The sequence below is a fragment of the Cariama cristata genome, unplaced genomic scaffold (assembly GCF_000690535.1).
Source record: "Cariama cristata isolate BGI_N322 unplaced genomic scaffold, ASM69053v1 scaffold11687, whole genome shotgun sequence".
Taxonomy (NCBI): domain Eukaryota; kingdom Metazoa; phylum Chordata; class Aves; order Cariamiformes; family Cariamidae; genus Cariama; species Cariama cristata.
The window spans coordinates 82,641-105,105 of NW_009627112.1; the positions used below are offsets into that span (position 1 = coordinate 82,641).

General features: G+C 36.6%; 1 protein-coding gene across 1 annotated transcript in view; it reads left to right on the forward strand.

Annotated features, from left to right (window-relative positions):
- OTOGL (otogelin-like) overlaps window positions 1–21,776 on the forward strand; it is a 95,330-nt gene extending 73,554 nt beyond the window's left edge. Inside the window, exons 42-60 of the mRNA XM_009704322.1 lie at window positions 518–541; window positions 671–763; window positions 1,388–1,577; window positions 3,837–4,051; window positions 5,380–5,521; window positions 5,862–6,047; window positions 6,540–6,752; window positions 7,657–7,761; window positions 8,057–8,164; window positions 8,518–8,619; window positions 9,881–9,985; window positions 10,076–10,116; window positions 11,099–11,162; window positions 12,131–12,309; window positions 12,641–12,745; window positions 13,561–13,680; window positions 14,756–14,801; window positions 18,930–19,009; window positions 21,576–21,776. Coding sequence (XP_009702624.1) covers window positions 518–541; window positions 671–763; window positions 1,388–1,577; window positions 3,837–4,051; window positions 5,380–5,521; window positions 5,862–6,047; window positions 6,540–6,752; window positions 7,657–7,761; window positions 8,057–8,164; window positions 8,518–8,619; window positions 9,881–9,985; window positions 10,076–10,116; window positions 11,099–11,162; window positions 12,131–12,309; window positions 12,641–12,745; window positions 13,561–13,680; window positions 14,756–14,801; window positions 18,930–19,009; window positions 21,576–21,776 — 2,319 coding nt within the window. The remainder of the gene's footprint in view (window positions 1–517; window positions 542–670; window positions 764–1,387; window positions 1,578–3,836; window positions 4,052–5,379; window positions 5,522–5,861; window positions 6,048–6,539; window positions 6,753–7,656; window positions 7,762–8,056; window positions 8,165–8,517; window positions 8,620–9,880; window positions 9,986–10,075; window positions 10,117–11,098; window positions 11,163–12,130; window positions 12,310–12,640; window positions 12,746–13,560; window positions 13,681–14,755; window positions 14,802–18,929; window positions 19,010–21,575) is intronic.
- Window positions 21,777–22,465: the final 689 nt, after the last annotated feature.

Below are 22,465 nucleotides of genomic sequence, written 5' to 3' on the forward strand. Positions count from 1 at the left end.
ATTGTTTAAGAAATATTTTTTGAAATGGCTTTGCAGCATATGCTGGATCTCGTGATGCTGGTAATGAGTTGCTCTCAATGTTAAAGCTGTTTAGTTAAAAGCCAGATGAGGTATGGTATATTCAAGCTGCAATCTTGTGTAGAAAGATGCCTTGGTAAAAACGCAGTTTTATCAAAGTTAGGGCAGGGGATTTTATTGGCATGACCATTGTATTTCTATGTATTTTTAATTCAACTTGTTCAAGTCATTGTATTTTCTGTATTATTTTCCACATAAACCCCTTTGATTTAAATCTTTAACAAGTAGATCAAGTTTCTAAAAATAGTTCATAGAAAGGTGCATTACATTAGCTGGGAAATGTGTATTTTTATTATTTATAAGGAATATATTAAATCAGCTTAATTGTGAAGCTGATTGTAGAAGAACTTCAAAAACAAAGAAAAGTCAACTTATTTTTGCCAAATAAGAATGCTGCTGAATATCATTGCACTTCTAATCTATTTTTAATGTTTTCCAGAGTGCAAATTCAATAAGAAAACTAGTGAGTACTTTTTATTTTACTAATTATAAAATAAATTAATATTACACATATTGAAAATATTCCCTATAACACTGATACAGAGTTAGAAGAACAATAGTAACTAAACTTGTTTGTCACTTTTCTTTCAAGGTTCCCCCTGCAAGCACTTCTGGGCTCTGTTTTAAGAAATTAAATGTAACAACACACACATATAAATTACTCATCAATCGTTTAGCAAGAAAAGTAAGTATATATCACCAGTATATAACATGTGTACACTTAAAAGATCTGTTGTACAATGCAATAGATCAGGCTTACAATGAATGTACTACAGGATTAGGATTACTTTTGCAGTTCAGGTTCCCAGTAATTCATGGTATGCTAGATTTCTGATACCATGCTTCACTTATATGTCATTTATCCAAAATGATGCTTCAAAGTTCTTTTGAGATTTTAAAGAAGCAGCCAAAGCATTTACACTTGAGACTGTATTTCCAGAAAACCTAGAACTAAACAGAAATGTTCCAAGATGTGATAAATACTTAAGCTGCCTTTCCTGCTAGTCAATAACAGATCAGAACAGATAACTTTGAATAACTGGGATGAGGTTTTGTTTTGTTTAATCGTACAATGTGTGATAAGTAAGATTTATTGCTTTCTTAATTAGAAAAGCTTTCCATATCATTATTTTTTCTGATGCCTACTTCATTTGCAGTTAATAGGAAATGGCACTGATGGGAAGCACTGTGACTGTTATTGGATGTGAAGGAGGCTGTAAAAAATACCTTTTGCTACAAAATGTAAAGACGTATAAAACACATCTTTGCAATCCATTTTTATCCCTAAAATGTATTTGGTTTATTTTAGGTAGTAGTGGATTCTGTAAATCAATCATTACCATTTTCAAAAGATGGACTGAGTATTCAGGATACTGGTTCAATGTATGTCGTTAATACCCCCGCTGGTATTAACATCAAATGGGCTCACATTACAGGCATCATAGATATACAGTATGGATTACAGTCTAACACATCGATGACGACAGAAGGACTTTGTGGTGAGGCTATGGTGGCAATTTTTTTCTTATTTAATAATTTCCCACTTAAAATTTACACCTCCCTTTCGTGTCTGTGACCTACTGTCCCTATAAATCTCCTTGTGATCTCCATTAACTACACTGACAATCCTATTTGAGGTGGGCTTGTGAAATTCTATTAATTAATAATAATAAATCAATAATTCTGTTTCAAAGCATTGTTTGCTAATAAAGTAGTTTGCAGAGCAAGTAATGATCAATACATTGTATCTAATTAAGTTTTAAAAAATGTACTCATCTCTGCCTGTGGTTAAGGACATTGTTGAAGTCAGGTAAAGAAAAGGGGAAAATCTTCAAGGGAGAAGTGGCTGCTGAAGAAGTTCAGGTATATTTCAGTGATTATGGGAGAAAAGAATAACTGTCAGATGTTAGCAGTGGCAGCTTATCGCTATGTAAATACTGATAAAATGTGTCTTGGGAAGGGCCCAAGTCCCCTGAGGATAGTGAATCCAAATTCAGACCTCTTAAGGTTGGATCTAGGGTCCAAAACTGCTGAGGTGTCTCAGACTTAAACTACAATGATAGCAAAGTTAGCATGTTTCAGGCTTCCTTGCCAGCCTTTTTATAACTCTGCCAGAATATGGAAAAGTGTAAGCAGGTATTTTAGTTACTTTAATTCTATCATAAATGTTCATTTTCTGGTGCATTGTAAATTTACAGAATCTACCCCATATTGAACAGGAAAATGAACTTTTTATAATCTTTTAAACTGCTTTTAGTTTAAAAGCAAACAAAATAATTCAGCTATGGTTTAAATATACATATATACATATAAACAAATCAAGTGTTTAAAATCAATTGCTATATTCTGCTTGAACAAAAGGAAAGTTCTTCTACATCTAGTGAGAGTAGGCAAGTGTTGGCCCTGGCACCTACTGCATCTTTTCCCAGTATCATGCCATCTTCTCTATACATACTGAAAAAAATCGGGAAGAGATGAGGTCAAATGTAGGAAAGATTATAGATTAGTTACTCTTTGTGCCATGCAAAAACAAAAAGAGGAAGACTATGCAGACAAATCCAAGCTCCGTTGTAAAGTATTGCTCCACCTGATATTTTGCAGTAAAGTCTGAAGCCTCCTTTAGTGCTTCTTTCCTATTCTCTGCCGTTTGTTCCTGTCTGGGATTCTTCTGTCCTCTCCCTCTTATACTGAAAAAATTGTGGGACTATGTGGTAAATTGGCTTTATTTTTAAAGTTGTATTGATTCTGCGGTTCTCGAGTATGGCCCTACAAATTCTAATGCCAGCACAGTTTGCAGGGTGGCATGAGGACAGCAGCAAGATGCAGAAGTGTTAAGAATACTGGAAAGTGGTGCTACTGTCAAATGCTTCTTATCATCCAAATAGCATCTTCCGTGTTTCTCCATACTGTCTGAGAGAACAACAGGCTGTCACACCAGGCTAGGCCAGTTCCAACAAGGGACCCTGGAGAGTATCAGGATGCGGGGCTGGAAGCAGGAAGGCAAGGACTTTGGGTGCGGTTAGCAATGTGGAAGGGAAGTGAAAAAAAGGATACAGGAACTTTGGCTGATCAATCCCTGGGATGTAAAACACTATTATGAAGATTAAAATTTTGGCATTAATGACTTGTTATGTCCTTACAGGAAGTATATGTTTTCATTGATGAATCAACAGAATACATACAATAATGAATTCAGGTAGCCAATGGATGGCAGGGGTTTGGGTGGGGCCTTTTTTTCAGTGCTTTTGTATTAATAAATTTATTAAGAAAAATATTTTCTCTAGAGAAAGCAATTTGAAGATTTCTTTCACACCTTCTTGCATTTAGAATGTTCAATTAAGTTTCAATACAGTGTCAAATCATCACCACAGTGCAGTTAATTTGAAAGCCACCTACATTTACTTCCATGGAGCTGATTGCTATTCAGTAGAATGAGACCAGAATCTGTAGTGAATTTGCTACACTCAACAGTACATTTTGGTAGCAGTTTCTCTCAAAAGTTAATTCATTGCTGGGAAAAGTATCATTACTTGTATCATATGATCTGCTTGTTTTGCTAAGCTGACCACTAAAATCACAAGTAGAAAGTTGGAACTACAGTGGACATATAGCTGCTTTCATTTATAAATTCAGATGTCTAAGTCTCATAGGTGAGCCTGATGCAATGTTAATCTTACCTTATCAAGTGCACCTTTCTTTCCCAAAGGAAGTAATATGGCATGTTTGTTTGTGCTTTGAACGTGATGCTCTGTCTCCAGGGGTGTGTAATGGAGACCCTACTGATGACCTGAAAATGCAAAATAGTACCATAATTACAAATATGGAGGAAATTGAAGTGTTCATTAAGAGTTGGGAAATTGAGAAATCACTGGATGTAACAACCAGGAGGCCAGTAAGAAACTGTACTGAAGATAACTGCACATACTGTATGGAACTCTTAAACAGAAGCATTTTCATCCCTTGTCACAAGAAAGTGAGTATGAAGCTCAGAGAAATTCCAGGCGCAAATTAAATAAAAGATGTAGAGTTAAGAAAAGAGTGAGAGAGAGATCCACGTTTTTTATATTTTGCTTATTTTCATGAGTTCACAACTGGATGGGTGGCTTTAATACCTCTGTCATGTTGGCTTTAATACTTGTGTCATGTTGTCCATTGTAAACACACATCTACATGAATCCCTGTGCTATTATGATGTTCCTTAAACTATTTAGTAGGCAAAGCTCGAAGGATAGACAACAGATCATCATCTCAACACAAATGCGTTCCAAGAGTTATTTTTAATAAATGCTTGACACAGATCACTAGAACGGAACGCCTCATGGTTCTGCTGCAAACATCAGCAACTCAGGCAGCCTGAGACTGATTGGAGTAAAGAAATCTCCAGTTAAACAAATTTGGATGTAGTCACTATCACATTGACAATTTGGTAGCATTTCTTACAGAAATCATTATCATTTGTTTCTGGAGACTGTACTTTCTAACGGGATATAGCCATAACATGCAGACTACCACTAGAGGTGGGTAGTGCAGCACAGATGCTTCCCGGAACGGGAAATGAGAAAGCCCCAAATCTCTGAGGTCTGACTTACTTTTCCCACTTAATTCAAAATAAAAAGGATTGATTATTCAAGTGGCCCTTTCTTTCTCAGAGATGGATGTGTCCAGATTCCTAATTCACTTCTTGCTGTCCTGCCTTTCCACCATTGGTTTGCATTGTGTTATACTTCGGTTTTCATCACAGACAAATGCTGTTAAAGGTATTGCAGGCAGCTGAGCTCCTTCCTTCAAACTCCCAAGACCTCTCCTCACTTTCCCCAGGCAGAAAAAAATGGAGGGGGTTCTTCTGAAAGGAAGGGGTTAAAGAGTTTTGTTTTGTTTTGTTTTGTTTTTTTTTTTAAAAAAAAAGATTAATAGATATTTGCCACAGAAACTTAATGGGAGGGAGCAGTGGTAAGCAGTTTGAAATCAAGAAGGGAGAGTAGCACCAGTGGGTAGCAGGATGATTTTCATAATTGTTTTAACATATCTCATTTAAAAATTAATTTAAGGGAATCTGAATAGTCAGAATTCCTACTTCATATACGTTTCCAGGAGAACTCTCATAGCCTCAGATACAATACAATTGCATCTTTTCCTGGTTTATAGCAAAACCTGACATAGCACCAAAATTGCCGAGCACTTGATTCATACATTATGAAGTTTGTTTTCTTTCATACACCTGATGGTGGCAGAGCCTAATGATTTATTTTAATTACAGAAAACTCTTCTACTTTTAAATTCTCAATTACAATATGCTCCTAGGTGTCACCACAGGAGTTTTGTGAGAAGATGTGGATCAACAGTACTTATTTTTGGAATTATGAGTGTGATGCACTTTCTGCATATGTGGCTTTATGCAACAAGCACAACATCTGCATTAAATGGAGGACACCTGATTACTGTTGTAAGCAGACAGCCATGTTCTATACCCCAATGTGGCTTTATACTGCTGCAGTGTTTAGTGATGAGTTAAAAATATATTTCTTTCTATTGTTATTGTAGGTACCATCTCATTCTATCACAGCATTGGTAAATCAGGGTACAAGTTCTTAAGATGTACTGTTTTAGTCAAAGTGTCATGAATAATTTTAATCTTGATTGAATGAGTTGCTTACCTAAAGCACTGTTAAAAAGATAAATGTACGCTTTCTATGATACGCTCACTTGTTCTTACTACCCGTTTATCCCATGAAATGCTGAAAGAATAAAAGCAGCACTCAATGTCCTGTTTTTATGACTTGCAGCATTGAGTTGTCCTGAGGGCAAGGAATACCAGCCTTGTGTGCAACCCTGTGAAGCCAAGACGTGCTTGAATAAATGGCTCTATGAAGATTCTCCCTGTTCCTATTTAAGGGAAGATTGTGTGTGTAAAAATGGCACTATTCTGCATAGAACAGACTCTGACCTCTGTATACCAGAAGAAAAATGTAGTAAGTGCAGCAAGGCAGCGTGGTTTTGCACATATGTTAATATTAACTGCAGCTCAGTGTAAGCGATGTTTAAGTTGTGTGTCAGCCCTTAGTAAGTGTGAAACTGGTAGAGCTCCCTTCAACAGAGCCTAGCTTTATCGCAAGCTACAGCAGTCTGTGCTTTCAGTTCATTTGGATTCAAGACCCAGTGCTGATGTACTTCTGTTGGGGAAAAATGATGGTCCTTCTTCCATAGCTCCCAGGCTTTCTTTCCTGGAATACTCAGGAAGGAATAGCAGGGGCAGGCCCTTTCCCTTGCACTTAGTATTTATTTTCACATACAGTGAAGCATTTGTTCATTTGGGGTTTTTAAGGTCATCATCTTTTCGTGGATTCCTTGATCATAACGCTCCACAGCACTCATTTTATGCAATGATTTTATGAAATTCCTAGTTGCTTGCAGGAAATCTACGCTCTCTACTTGTTGAAGGGATATAATGTTTTTTCTCCCAGCATGTACAGATAACAAAGGACAACCCCGCTCTGCTGGGGAGACCTGGAATGGGTCCATGAGAGGCTGTTGCATGTACATCTGTCTAGAAAATGGAAGCATTGTTGGTGTAGAACCTGAATGCAATGAGGATCCACCACCAGTCTGTGAAAGAGAAGGGGAAGTTATCGTCCATGTCATCGAAGAGAGAGCTTGCTGTCCAAAAAAAGTTTGTGGTATGTATCACACTTATTTTCAGTAACAGAAGTATGAGGGAGGTGCTTGACGTTCACTAGCAGATGACAATTTTTAGACAGGGTTCAAGGTAACGTTTTTCAGAAGTGATTTTTGGGTACTTCTGGTTGGTTGGGCCAGCAAAACAGCCTTCTTTTCTTTGTAAGAACTGACTCACTGAAATAGATGTTTTTTCCTTAGAAGCCCACTAGTGAAACAAAACTTCTGTTAAAAATGAATTTTTAAGCTCTTGGGTGGAATTTTGAAAGAAATTGATAAAGACTCGATGATAGAAGTACCTTGGTAACTGCAGCAGTCATCAGAGCCTGTTCGCTTTTCTTATTAGCATTCTGGTGTCAAAAGCAGTATCCTCTGACCTCCTGTTGTTTCCCAGAAGCAGTATTCTGCGAGCTGATCACTGAATAGTAATATTCTATCTAGCCACAGCTGTTAGAAAAAGGAATAAGCTTATTGCTTCTAAAATGTTAAGCAAAAGATACTTATTTTTTCATAATGTCTTCATGGAAAACAAGAACGATAGGTCCAGCTGATACTCCAGCTTTTGCTCATTAGTGAGATACCTGTAACGAACACTGTATTGTCAATTTGTTTTGGGAATATTTTTACTAAGACATTTTAGCTGGCTTCCCGTGTGGGAAGCAGAGCAAGGAACTACCTGCTGTAAGTGGGATATAACTGTGACTGCACAGTGGCATGTGAACAGAGCTATACCAGCCCTGGCTTGAGCTTGGAGGGCTACAGGATGGGATGGAGTGCACTTCAAGCTGACTTGGGCTGCTCTTAGTTTCTGGATCTCTATCTTAGATAGTATAAATATCTTGAGCTATAGGACTTGCACTCGTATCTGTTCAAATATGTCAAAATTGATTGTTTTTTATCCCACAGAATGTAACATGTCCTTGTGTGATGCCATTATTCCAACATGCAAACCCAATGAAAAATTAGTGGTGGGCTACCACCCCCTGTCGTGCTGTCCACAGTACCGATGTGGTAAGGGAAATACAAAACCACAGTTATTGGGATGTTTTCCACACTTGTATTATGTGTTGTAAGAAAATTTGCCTTATAAGTTGCTTTAGTTGTTAACAGAATGGGACATTGTAAATAGCACCAGGCAACGATGCATTTTTTTCACACCCTCCAATATTTTTTTGTGTCACTTTTGATTTACAGTCAATTTGGGGTATTTTGTTTTACTTAGGAGACAAAGAGTATCTTTCCTTTATCTTTTTAGTATTGTTTCTGTGACTTTTTTTTAAAATAGTGTTTATTTCACATCCTACAGAATGTGATCCTTCAGTTTGTTTCAATGCTTCCCAGCTGGACTGCAGAGAGGATCAATTTATTGTTGAAGCAAAACAGGAAGACTCCTGTTGTTTCTCTTATCTCTGTGGTAAGAAGCTGCTAATATTTTTATGGGGAACTAAGGAGTAGTTAAGTATTTACAAAACCAGTTTATAGTTCTAAACTTAATATCTTAAGCCAGGAATTCGTGAAGAGGTCAGTGGGACTTCACACAGGTCACGCTGATGGGAGCATGAATTACTTTGGGGTTTTGGGATCTTTTATTTCCAACATCATTTTGAACATGTTTTTATAATTGAGCATCAATCCATAAAAGCTCTGTTATCCAAGTAACAAACATAATATGACTTGTTATATAGTCTATTAAATAGAATTCAGATGTGCTAACTTTTTAGTATTTAAAACTTTGTAAACGTCTGATTTTTTTTTTTTTTAATTTAGTTTGTGAATCCTGTATTGAGCCTGTTCCCTTGTGTAATGAAGGGGAAATTCTCACTGTAGACCTTAATACCGTACATTACTGTTGTCCTCATTATTACTGCGGTGAGTGTAACTGCTGTCAGTTGAATACATTACCAAATTTAGTAAAAATGACAGACAGTGCGTGTGTGTTGAGATTTTTTTAACTCAGCATTTAGGGTGGGCTTCAGATGATAGAGATTAAGAGATCTAAATGGGGGTGTCTGCATTTGATAGGTTCAAAGTTCTTGGTATACTCAGTCCTGGTCTAACCAACCTAGTCAATGGAGTCTGGAGAGGTTATTTAGTTCACCAGACAGCATATAACTACGTTCAGGGTGATCTAAATACTGATATTCATGTAGAACTGAGTCCCATCCTTGGACTATAAATATACAATTGTTCATGTATTAAAACACCTGTAATAAACCAGCTTCCATGGTGCTGTTTCTCTGTTACCATTCATTAGTGTTTAGGCAGTTTCATTGCACTTTTAGCTTTAGGCCAAGGGTTTCAAATACTGCTGGGCTGACTACTATTCAAACAACGAGCAGCCAGAAGAAAAACATTTGCAGTGTAATGCAGTCTCTTTGGTAGCCTCATAAAACACAGAAATTGTGCTGTATGGTCTTAAGTAATGTTTACAAGTGTAAGCACTTAATTTAGATTAATTCTTGTCCTATTGCAGTCTTAGGGTAATTTCAATTAATTACATTGTCTTCCAGTAAGCTTGGAGCTTAGTAATTTTAACTTCAGGTGGTTCCATATTTTGGTCCTTTCCTTTTCCTGGCACTTGCACCCAGATGAAAGTTTCTGCAAAGGTGTTTGGCACTGTTTTTGCCAAATTCTGGCAGGTAGAAAGTTAGATCTTAGTGTATGGTCTTCTTTCAGAGTCCCAGTAAGCCACTTCAGATAAGACAGGCAGGCATTTTCTTCTTAGAGTCATCCCAAGAGGGCAGTTGCTCCTTGTTACCTTACAGAAATCTGCTTTACAGCACATTTGTAGCTGAGAGAAAATAAAACACCATGTTTTCCTACAGCTGTGATTTTAGTTGTCTTTGGTACTGGTTATCAGCTTGAGTGACTCTGAAGTAGGAAGAACATTAAATAATTCCTGTGTGATGTCTTCTGAAAATTTAAACTTGTTCTAAGGCAACTAAAAGCGCTTTTGAAAATCTTTTGTTTATTTTCCAGTTTCAAATATAATTCAGATGCTTAAGAAACACAATAAAATTTTTATTTTAAATGTCATTATTTTTAAAATAGTTTATCAAGAGAATTATAAGCTGGAAAATTCAAAGGAAAGTTGAGTAAATTCTCACATGTGTCTTTTCCCTCCATTTAGTTTGTGACGAAAATCTTTGTTCTGAGACTTCTATAAATTGCACAGATGACATGACACTTGTGAAGGAAAAAATACCTGGGCAGTGCTGTCCAGAATGGCACTGTGGTAATTATTGCCTTATTCCTTAGTCACTGCTGTTAACAAAAGCTAACAATTAGCTAACTGACTAATACGGTTTTCTTGTTCTCTTCTCAGAATGTAGCTGTGAAAATGCTACTATGCTGACCTGCAAATTGGTAAGCACTGACCTTCAGATATTTTTATTAATGGTGTTCAGCCCTCTTACTCCTCCCTTTCTATTCCTTGTCTCAATTAGTCGTAAAGGGCGATGAGGCTGAACGGGGACAGGCTGGGACTGCCTCCCAGGCCCCAGCTCAAGCATGGAACTCCGTCAAGTGTCTGCACCATGTTGTCAACTATTCCTTGGGGAAATTTCAGTTTGTGTGTTTTAAGATGTCAAAAGAAGAAAAGCAACTGTAATATTCTGTTCAATGTTGACTTGAAACAATAAGCTGGGAAGGTTTTCCATGTAAATAATTCCCAGTTGTTCTTAATCATTAATGAGGAATGAGCTTTATGATCATATGTATCATCTGGAGAAATGTGTTATTTTGTTAATAATTTATACTTTTGATTAAAATAATTTAACATTGAATTGCGCTGATATGAGAAGTCATAAATATTTTGCTCCTTACGTACTTTCTTGTAATAGGGACTGTGATCTGGAAAATAATTATGAGTGTTCAAACTCCCACTATTACCATAGTGACAGGGATATTTTCCCTATCAAATGCCTGTAGCTTGTCCTTCTCTTCCCCTTATGTGAAGACTGCATAACGTCAAGTCTAAACAGGAGTTGCAAATTTGAATAGCTTTCACCTATCTTTTGGAAGAAGATTCACAGAAGGCAGTCTTTTGCTAATATGTTTATTACTGAAATAACTTTGCATCTCAGGAAAAAGTGCTGTTCAGCAACTCTGCTATTCATATGCATTCCTAGAGAAAATGAAGTGCTTTTCTCATGTTTAAAGAGATAAATACATTGAATAACTCTGAATGTGCTACTGTTTCTTGAGTACATCGCAATTTTTCTGTTTTATGAAAGCAGGGACAGAAGTGATGAAAGTAATATTTTACATTTTTAGTGAAAAATGGTCTGTTTAGCACTACATTTAATTGTGCACGGCTTTACAAACTCTTCTATCTTTTTATACTCAGGGAGAAGTTAAAAAAATAGACAGTAGTGTTTCCAGTGCTTGTGGATGCACTCACTACATTTGTGGTAACTTTTTCATATTCCTAGCTATTTTGTTTTAGTCTTTAGTAAAAAGGACATGCGAAGAAAGCAGAAATAGGACTGTAATAACCTTCTCAAATGTAAACACTCTTTTATCTTGATTTTACGGGTGTCTACCTAGTTATGCAATTATGCTTTCTTTTTTGAATATGATGCTTTGTCTGCCAACCCATCCATTTTGTGTCTGTTCTGGCGGGGCGTAGGAGTGTCGTAGAAGTGCCCATGCTTTCAGAGTCAGGTAGGGTCTCTGTGGTGAGAGGCAGATAGGAAGCAGGTTGTGAACCTCAGCTGAGTGTGAGCGGTGCGACTGCTCCTAGTCCACTGTTGAGCACAAATGAGACAACATCTCACACCACAGCAACAGACCTGTCCAGCCAGCACCAGGGTAGGTACCCAGTCTTAAGATCAGACCTCTGCTCCCTTCCCTCACTCAGTTACCCAGTGTAGACCCAATTTCAGCTGTACTGTGCACGAGGGTGCTTGAGGTACGCTGCAATCCTGACTGCAGCCCAGGCTAAATTGCCTCTGCGAGCAAAGCACACATTTACCGTACAGCTTGAGCATATTACTGTCCCACAGGTAACTGTAGACATACTAGTTTAATTGACAGAAAGGCTACATTTTGTCATGTGCAGAATAATTCATATAGTATACTTAGGCCAATACTAGAACTCTTTAAAAATAAGAACAAGGGATTTTTTTTTACTTCTATAGTAGGAACAGGATCAATTTTAGGCAGTTTTGCATTTTGTAGCATTTTCTAAAGCTGAATTATACCTCCTCCCCACCTCATTTGGTAATTCAAACCACAAACCAATCCAGTCTAAAAGTTAGAATACTTTTGCAGAGCAGATGACTTTGCCCTACTTTTGTCTTCACAGTGATTCTGTTAATTTCCTTGATAATTTGGGGGTTTTTTGCCCTCTGGTAACATTTCTTTCTTTTGGTATTAGAGAAGGATGATGTGTGCATCTTCCAAGAGGTCACAGTACTGAATCCTGGACAGTCAGTGATTCAGTACTTGGATGGAGACCTTTGTTACGCTGTTCAGTGTTTACAAGAAAAAGATCAGAAAACAGGATACAATGCCATGCATTTTACAATGGTGAACTGTTCCCAGCAATGTGAAGCTGTGAGTATTCTTAAAATACAGGAATGATGCCATTTGTGAACACAACTACACAACTAGGATAAAAGTCAAAGTGAAGACTTTTGCAAGTCCTGTTTGCTCAGCAAGAACTTGAGCACTTAACAGTGATGATGTGTATCTGGTGTCTCCAGGATTATTTTGAGAGGCAATTTCTAGCAGCATATGTAAACATATCCATCCATCCATCCATATATTGTTTCTCTTGGTATTTGTAGTTTCAGAAATCAATGAATTTTCATATACTGTATGTTTAAAAAATACTACTTTTTTTTTTTTGCCCTTTTTTTTTTTTTTTGCTTTCCTTTCTTTCCAGCATCAAATTTATATTCCTTCCTCCAGTCCCCACACTTGTTGTGGTACCTGTCAAAATGTGTCCTGCTCTTTTCATACTGAGAATGGAACACTAATTGTGTATGAGGTAAGTGCCTCTGGACAGAGATAGAAAATAACTACAATGATACGGTAACCAGGTGTCTGACAGTCAGTTAACTCATGCTGTGACTCTTGCTTCATACCTCCTTACTGCTGGTTACGCACTTAAGGACTATTTACGGTATATGATAGGAAAAAGTGTGTTGGTTTAAAGATCTGCCATTTCACACTAGGTGAACACCTTATTTCATTTTATTGGTTGTAATATTTTCTACAAAGATATGTGAATGTTGTCATTTACTTAAGGCTGGATATGCTCTAAGTGCAAGGTAGGGTTGAAATTGTAAGTCTAAGCCACACGCTGTGATTTAGACGCATTGGGAGCTTCTGAGTCCACATCAGGACTCCTATGTCCCCCTCTTCCCAGGGCCGTTCTTCCCCTCATTCTGGTTTCTACAGAAAGGCAGTGCGCAAACTGAAGCACTGGAGTTCAGGATCCTGATGGTGTGTTCCAGCATCCACATACAAGGAAGTTTAGACATGGCCACGACTTGGGTCATGCATCCCATTGCTTTTGGAGCAAAAGAAACTATCGGACTTTTTTCCTGGCACAGAGCCCTTTCATTCCACGCTAAGACATCCATGCTGAGCAGCGTGCTGGAGAGTACAGCCATGGCTCCAGGGAGCAGAAGCCACTGGTAGTTAGAGGATGGTCTTTCCCCTTGCTGCCTAGGGGTGGTCTGCAACAATCTTTCCACTCCAGTAGGTACTACAGCATGAGGGCACCACTTTTACAGACACTTGGAGATAAAGCTAAAATGTTTTGTCTTTCCTGCCAATGGTTTTGTTTTATGTATTCAGGAAGGAAGCACCTGGAGCTCCAACTGCACCAACTACGAGTGTGCAAAGACTGCTGCAGGGGCTATCATACTGGGATCAAGTGTTGTCTGTCCCCCTTTTAATGACACTGAGTGTACAAAGGTTTGTACTTTGGGTGAGGTAAGTGACAACTGATCTGCAGTTTGGCTTACACTTGACAATGCATGCATACCTCATGCACTTTCTTTAAATTAAAAAAGTGGTAAGTAAAAACATGTAAGTGAGCAATTTACAGTCTTGTTTTCTATGTTCCTGTTTGCCTTCTGACTGACAAAAGATCTGTGAGGAGTAAGAAAGTTTGGTTTGGGCCTTAATGATGACCGCTTTTAAAATATTGGGGAATTTGAACCATACTTGACATATGTGACAATAATCACTATGTGATTGTGACATAATCACTATGTTTTACTCTAGTTTGGAATAACGCTTTGCCAAGTTCATAGTACACATACACTAAATAAATTGGATCAAGCAATTCAGAAATGACGCATATATAAAAGTAGGCTATATTAAAATTCCTTAGAGTTGTGCAAAGATTAGAAAGATGACAGAGTACATGTAAATTTTATTATCTCTTAAACTAAGCTTTGTATAATATAACAAAAAATATCTATCATACACAAAAGAGTATTTTTTACTTTCTAGTTAACAAGCAATTTTAGTAAAAATTGAGAACAAAGACGATAACTGAGAAAAAGAATTGAGCACAACAATGGTTCTGAAATTCTGATGTTAAAGTTCTTCTTCAAAACTGTGCATATATACATATATATATTTAATGTTGTAAAGAGCTACTTACTAGGTTATTAATTTTCTCCTTGGCATATGATCAGTGTAAATCCTTTTACATCATCAGCAAAGTTGCACACATGAATTTTTTTAACTATTCTAATAGATCTCAGTGGTGGGGAAATAGATGGTAGTGGATGATATTAAAAGACGCTTATAGAAACTAAGTGGCTTATTCAAAGAAGATTAGATCAGATCAGATAAGCAGTGACATGTTCCTTTTCAGTGTCGAAGGCTGTAAAGAATTTGTGAACCAAACCTTCTCTTGATTTCAGCCATACTATTTTTAATTAGTTGGATATCTTTAAAACATGGAATGTCTTGAGATACAATTCACCTTTGCATTGGGCACAGTCTTTTTTGATGTATTCTCCTTTTATTTTCCTAGAATGGAGGAATTGTGCAGATGTATAATGATGGCTGCTGCAAGACCTGTAAGTGATGAAGGCTGCAATATGTGCTAGTTTGGCTTTGGTTTTGGAGGGCTTGTTTTTTAACCTCAGTTGCTGGGACCGAAAGAAGGAAAAAGCATGCATTCCCCTCCACCCCCAAATCACATAAAACTGTTATAGTTACCTAACTACTCCTATTAAAAGGTCTTGCTTCATTTGGCTGCTGACTTGGTGATTTTTAACATTATTGTTCTGGAGTATAACCAGATCTCTCCAAATATAACCTGTGGAAGATGTAAAGTTACCTTGATTAAAACAATGAAAACATTCTTTTTTTTGCTAAGCTGACTCTAAAATATTGCCTATATGATTTTCACCATAGAAGATAAGGATTTCCCCTTCTAAAATTGATTCCTAATTCGATGACATTTTGAAATATGTCTCCAAACTTACCAATTTCTCTGTATCACTAGTATATATTTTCTAAGGCCAAAATACTGTAATAATTTTTTCTTTAAATCCCAAATGAGGAAAGGTTATAGTAATACTGATGTTAGCAACCCTTATATAAAATTGACTTTTTAGTATCTGGGAATACATTCACATTTTTCTGAGTGTGACTACATAACTTTAAAATATGATGACTTGTGATGCAAGCTTATATAAAGGTTTCATAATTTATGCAATTTTAAAAGTCAATTGAGAATAAACTGATTTTCTCTGCAATTTTGACTAGAAAAGGTTTTATTATCAAGGTATATAACTATGTATAGATAAAAACAAAACACTCTTGGGTAAAACTAATTGTATAGAGCAAGAACTTGTTGAATGCCACAGAAAATTCTCCCCTTCTTTTTTGGCCCTTTTTGTGTTCAACATTGGACAACATTTTTTGTGTTCAACATTAGACTTAAAATATATAAGCAAATTAGTATTTGGAATTTTTTTAGACAAATATTTACTTAATAATATTGAATAGGAAGACACAGAGTTATAACCATATATTGCACAGTTATTAAATAAAATTCAGAAGTGCAATGCATTGTAAATAATTTGGAGATATAAGGGGAAATATTAATATTTATCAAATACAGAACAATACCCAAGTTTCCAAGTTATGCAAAGCTTTGAAAGTGAACCGCAACCATTGTTGTTCTATTGTATCCAAAACATAGAAAATAAAAGCTATTTTAATACAACAAAATACTTTTTTTTTGAGAATCAGCATAGAAAAGTAACACATCAGAATTGTGCTAAAAATCTTACTAATCAATATTCTTTCTCTAATGAGATAAGTTATATTGAAAAATATTTAACCACCCCTCCCCCCCAAATTAGGTTGCGTTTATTTAGAAAATTAGTCTAAAGAATTAATTGCTACTGCTTTTCTGTTGACCAGGAATTTATAATTTTGGCCGTATTCTGTGGCCTCAGGAAAGGCATCGTTATACTTCAGAAATACCTGCTGAGGTGGCTGCTAAAAACCCAAATATAATTAATAAAATTATATGCTATATTATTTTTATTTTTGTTTTATTTTTAACTAAAAGCATGTGCCCTATGATGAAGCAGTTAAAAAGAGTACTTATAAATAGAGCTTGCGACACCTTGGGGTTTTAATGGGAACAAGTAATCTTTCTGAAAGAGCTTGATTCAATGCATGCAAAGCGAGTGCATGTAGTTAATTCTTACCTTGCCATAGAGAGACTCATTGTGAACGTTTGGTTTACAAGGAAGCATCATTCCAGTTTTGGGTTAACCAGGAGAGTGATAAAGTTTAGGCCATCTTTAGTGAGACTTGAAGCAGCTGCAGAGTTTCTAAATTTGGAAGACTAACAGGAAAGCTCATCATCTTTTGCTAAAAGAAAAATTACAGTTGGCAGTGTAAGAATTAATGAAATGTCATGTACATAAAAATGTTTTTATTTCATGAGAAACTTATATTCCTAATGATTCTGCCAGGTTCTGGATGGGGTCTATTGCCCTTTGCCATTAGTCCCGTAGTGCCTACTGATAGTATTAATTGTGAACCAGGTATTATTTTTAATAATGTATTTTCTTTTTTAAATAACAGTGTAAGCACTGCTTGATTGACATGTATAGCTGTCATCACCATGAAATGTTACCATGTAGTTAATGATACGGGGCCTGATACTGAGAGATGCTGATCCTCTGTTGCCCTCCCAAATCAGTGGTTTTCTAAAGCCTGGTTAGGGTTCACTGCTCAGCACCTGTCAGAATTAGGTTCATCCATTTATGGTATATGCTGCTGATGGTTCTTCCTCCTGTTCACTGCTGAAATTGGTTTTAATAGGTGAACTTACTGTACAACGTAGTTGTAATAAGAAATGTTATTTTAAAAAACATCACCATCCTGAATACTGTTACCAAGAGATTCTAAATTTGATCCCAGGTCTCTGAATTTAATGACTGAACTGTTTTTGCCTTCAAATAGAGCAAGAGTGTGCGTTACTGCCTGGTTTCACCTTTGCAGATATGGATTTATGATATATTTCTTCTCTGTCATAAATATCATATTTTACAAAGTTATGAAAATGTTGGGTGGGGGGAACATACAATTACAATCACGCATTAATAAATACTCTTTACACCAGCAATTACAGAATGTTACAGAACTGTTGCATTATAATCATAATTCTTTGCTTTCAAGGATAGGTAAGTCACAGAAAACTCCTTACTCAAATGAGGAGCGAGTAAAAAAAGCATATCTGATACTCAATGCAGATCTTCTTGACAGCTGAAGGTGGGAGAGAGAAAAGTATAGCAGCAGCGTTTTCACCAGACATCAGTACTTTAGACGCTGAAATGTTATATACCTCCCTGTATGATTTGTACAAGTACAAAGATGGCGTTGTCTCCGTATACTCAGGCTGGCAAGCACTTCCTGATGGAAATATCACAGGACTTTTTCTTAAGTGTTGCTGAGGAAGAAACACCAAGATGCCGTAGGCTAACAGCTTCGATTCTACAGTGATCTGCTAGTTCAGTAACAGAATCTTGTTTGATCCTGCGATGCCCAGATTAAAATCTAGCCGTACTCTGCAGCCAGCTTTTAAATACTGACTGGAGCTGTGGTTGCAGAATATCTTGGTTATTCAGAGCTCATTTATCTTATAAAAGTGCTCACAAGCTTCTGGGGAACAGAAAAGTTGTTCTTTTTGTGTACACCCAACCATGAAGGCATGTGCTGAAGGTGGAGAAACTAGTGCTTATTATTTCATATGCTGGATGTCCGGAATGGTTCCGTAGCAAAACTAATAGATGGTTTTCATGGGTAGGGGATCTAAGTAACTGCTGTTACACAGGTAGTAATAACAGTCTGATATGGAGTGCAGCATGAAAGATTGTACATTTAATTATTTCAGTATTAAATTATGATTTTTATTATGTTAAAAATGGCTTTGCATTGTACAGCTTTATTTTTCAAATAAAAAAAACCCCTCCTATTAATATCTCCCCGAATGTACTTAAAAATGGAGTATTTCCTTAATCCTAGGTCTTGTATGCTGACTCAGTGCTACATGCTTCAGTTCTGGTGGTAAAAACTGCACCATATTTAGCAAATATATATCTCTCTCTCTTTCAAAGCTTCCTTGAAGGCCATCTTTCTCAAAAATATATTGAAATTATATAGTTCTATTTAAATTTTAAACTTTCAAAATAGCATCAAGGTTATAATCACATTCACAGCTTTACCTTCTCAAGTGTTAAGTTCCAAAAATTTTCTAAAATACAACATAAAATTCTTATTTACATTCAATATTCCTATTAAAACAGTATTCTTTCAAATACTATTCAAAATTACTTGAGACATCTTTTTTCTAATTAATTATATGTGTCTTGTCATATGTGCAATTTAAAGATCATATTTGTATTTTAATGTTTATAAAATCTGTATAGCTTAATGGGCCACTTGATGCATCATATGTGCCAGCTATAAAATCAATAATTCTGCACAGGAAGTATTTATTAATATATGAGAAGGGTTTTTCTAAAAAATTATTTAATTATGGAAGTAATACCTTCAGTGTGTATACTAATGAAAACAAAGTAAAATTATTAAAATTATTTTAATATTTTCACTTTTTTCATAGCAAATACAGTACAAAAAGTGTATTGCTTCAGTATGCATTTTCTGTATCTTATCAGGCAAAAAGGAAGAAAGGATTTGCCAGAAAATGACAATCAGGACAACCATAAGAAAAAATGACTGTATAAGTCTAAGCCCGGTAAGCATAAAAGACCTGTGTTTGATGCTGAGTCTAAGGCATACCAAGTCAAGTATTAAGTGTGTTATAGCTATCAACAAGCAACAAAAAATGCTGCTATCTTCTCAAAAGCAGACCTTTGACCCTAGGAATGTTATCCTACTCGTAAATGGAGTAAAATTAGCTGTTCCTATGGCTGAAAGACTGAGCCCTCCTACCTGGAAAAACATCTGGCTTCAAATGAAAAGTACACAGCATAATTGCTTGTAACTGACAAAGGCATTGAACTCTTCACCATGTGAAAACATCCCACTCTAAAAGAGGAGTAGAAATGCTTCTACTTAGGATGTGATGGAAACACTGCTGCATTCCTCTCTGAAGACCTTTACTCTCTGAGTGTCTTCTCCTCCACATAGCATGTGTCTCCATATATAAATTCATGATCCCATTGATTTACGGGTCTGCTTAAGACATCTTATTTCTCAGCTTTGGTCTAGCCCCACCTACAAAACCCAGGACACGTTCGAGCAGCGAATGTACTTCTCATGTAGCACTTAAAGGAGATGCAAGTGACACAGTATCTCGAGACTTTCAAAAGGCCTCCGGTAAGATTCTGTGGAAGAACCTGAACAGTCATAAGGGAAGAGGCAAAATATCATCACAGATTGAAAGCTGAGCAGGTTAATTTCCATCCTGATAGAAGGTCAACAGTGACATGCCCAAAGTTTAATAGTAGAAGTAAGAGTGTGGGGTGTATTTATTTAGTTTTAGAAGAAGGGTTGGTAATGAGGGAATATAAATATGCAGACGAAGTTACAGTTATTTGCCATAGTTAAGAAGAGAGAAGATGGTGGAGAGCTTCACAGTTACTTCAACAACCTATGTTAACGGAAAGCAGTATGGCAAAATAAAGACATGGTATTGACTAAAGCAAAGGATATTAAACAGAAAGATTTAGTCAAGCCTTATAGGTTTTTAAGCTGAGAAGGACCTTGCCCTTGCATCCAGATCTATGAAAACCTGTTAAATGCTCTTGTGCAGACAGAAAGGCTAACTAAGAGTTACAACATTTAGGGAACAGGATAGGGAATGGAAACAAACTCATTCTAGTGCCTCTTACGAGCCAATGGTGCAGTACTATCGAGGGTCCTCTGCGCAGCTCCACATTGCTGCAGAACTAGAGAGGGCTCCGAGAGGAACAACAAGAATGTTGGCCAGGTCATTCCATGAAAGGCACAACAAATGAAGCCTTCCTTTTAATGACTTTCTATTGTAGATTCTTTATCGTTCCTTTCCCTCTACCCACCTTTCAAAAAGACCTACCACCATCTCACCTCCACCTGTATTACAACCCGCTTTCCTCATTATCTTCTGGTTCCCCATTTCCTTGATGGCTGCCCACCCTTCTCACAGTCCAGATTCCCCTACCCTTCACCCAGAAGTACCTCCAGATTTTCATGTCCTCGAAATCTCTATTCATATCCTCAGCTACACTCCCTTCCTTCTCCAGCTCCCCCACTGCAAAACCCCTGGCACTCTATTTCAATCGCGTGATTTTGGCCCATCAAACGGCGGTATCTGCTATGGCTGGTTTGGAACTACCTACGTGTTCTTTGGCCAGATTAATGCTGTCAAACTTTGGATAGGGCTGAGTATTAATACATTTAATTAGTTAATAACTGAGATTATTAGTGCTTAGGTAGGTATTTCCCCCCCCCCCCCCCCCCCCCCCGTCAAATTTCAAGAAAGCTGTAAGAGTAACCTTTTGTCTAATTTGTTGGGATATGGCTTATTAGCTCACAAGCTGTTTGGAAGGGAGTGGATCAAAGCATCTTTCATACATCTCACTTGCATAAGAAATCAGATTTAAAACTACCACAGGAATGTATGACCGTTCTCGATTTCCCAGCATATCAACTCTGCTTATGTTTTAATTAAAAAGTATCAATTTCTTTTCTGTCAAGAGTACCAGCTAAGAAGACTCTTCACATAACGTAATAGTGAGGGAAAGCTTTGTTCTGCTGAAGTCTAGAGCGCAGTTAATTTTTCAGCCAGTCTCTGCCCTTGCTGGCTTGTTACTGCATCTACTTTTTGGATATATTTGTTACAGTGATAACACAGCTAATATTGGTGTGCCCTTAGTCACAAGCAGGATAATGAGAAAAGTAAAAGCTTTTGCACCGATATGCTTTTCCTCTTGAACCTTCAAGGAGAAGGGTAGACTTTTCTTATTTTACTTAGAAGAATTTAACTTTTCAGCAGTGAACATGAAAAGAATATGAATTTAGCTACGCTGCTTTGAACTTATTAATTTGTAAACCGGGGATTCAATTTTGGTATCCACAGCACAACATTTTTCTCAAGGTTAAGACAGAATACAAGATTAAACAACCCAAAAAGTTTAATTAAAAAAATATTAAAAATGTTTCTACACTTAGAATGAATGAATTTTAGAAGATAAAATAATTTTTAAGACCAGAGTCATTTTCAAATGTAAAAATGGGTTTTAATCACAAAGAAGTTTGAAATGTTATATTTTTATAACAAAATTTGAGATGTCTAATTTAAGTTCTCATTTTACTCATAGATAAATGTGGCTTCTTGTGATGGAAAATGCCCGTCTGCAACAATTTTCAATGTCAATATCGATAGCCATTTAAGATTCTGTAAATGTTGTCGAGAAAATGGAACACGTAATCTGACTGTGCCACTACGCTGCTCAGGAAATGGCACTGAAATTACGTACGTCATTCAAGAGCCTACAGACTGCTCATGCCAATGGAACTGAATGTTACTGTGGATACAATTTATCTGAAGAATTATAATTATTTTCCTTTCACCAGACTCTATTTTTTGACCTTGGATGGCTATAGTACTCTGCAGGGAAAAAAATCCCAGACATTAAGATGTCCTCAATTATGCTTTATATGTCAATTTTCACAAATTTAGTAAATATTACGGTTGTCGTTCTTCAAATTTTCTTTTAAAATATTGGCATGTATAGAAAGAAACATATAAATCCTTTTGAACAAGGTATAACTTAGCCATCCTTTATTTCTACTCAGTGGCTTTCTGATGAGCTGTTGAAAGCTAGTTAATGTCTGTGTATCCAGTGTTTTAAAATTTTGGATTGTGGCTACCTATCAAAGTTCAGAATTTCTCAGTGGTTCTTTTCTTTTTCGTTAGAAACTTCCAGTTGAGAACCATCTCTGGTCCCGTGTTTAAATGGGAAAGCAGCATATTAGGGTTTTGAGAATGACTGAATTAATTTATAAAAAAAATACTGGGTTCAACTGAAACATTTTCTATCTTGCTGAAAAGTCTATCTTTTGTCCAATAAGCTGTTGTCAATGACTGGACTCTGCTCACATTGTAAGTCGCTGAGAAACAGCGTGACTATGGTATGTAAGTATCTGTAGTACATCTCCAGAGCATATAGTAGAACCATAATAATGTCTTTAAACCTTAGACATTTAT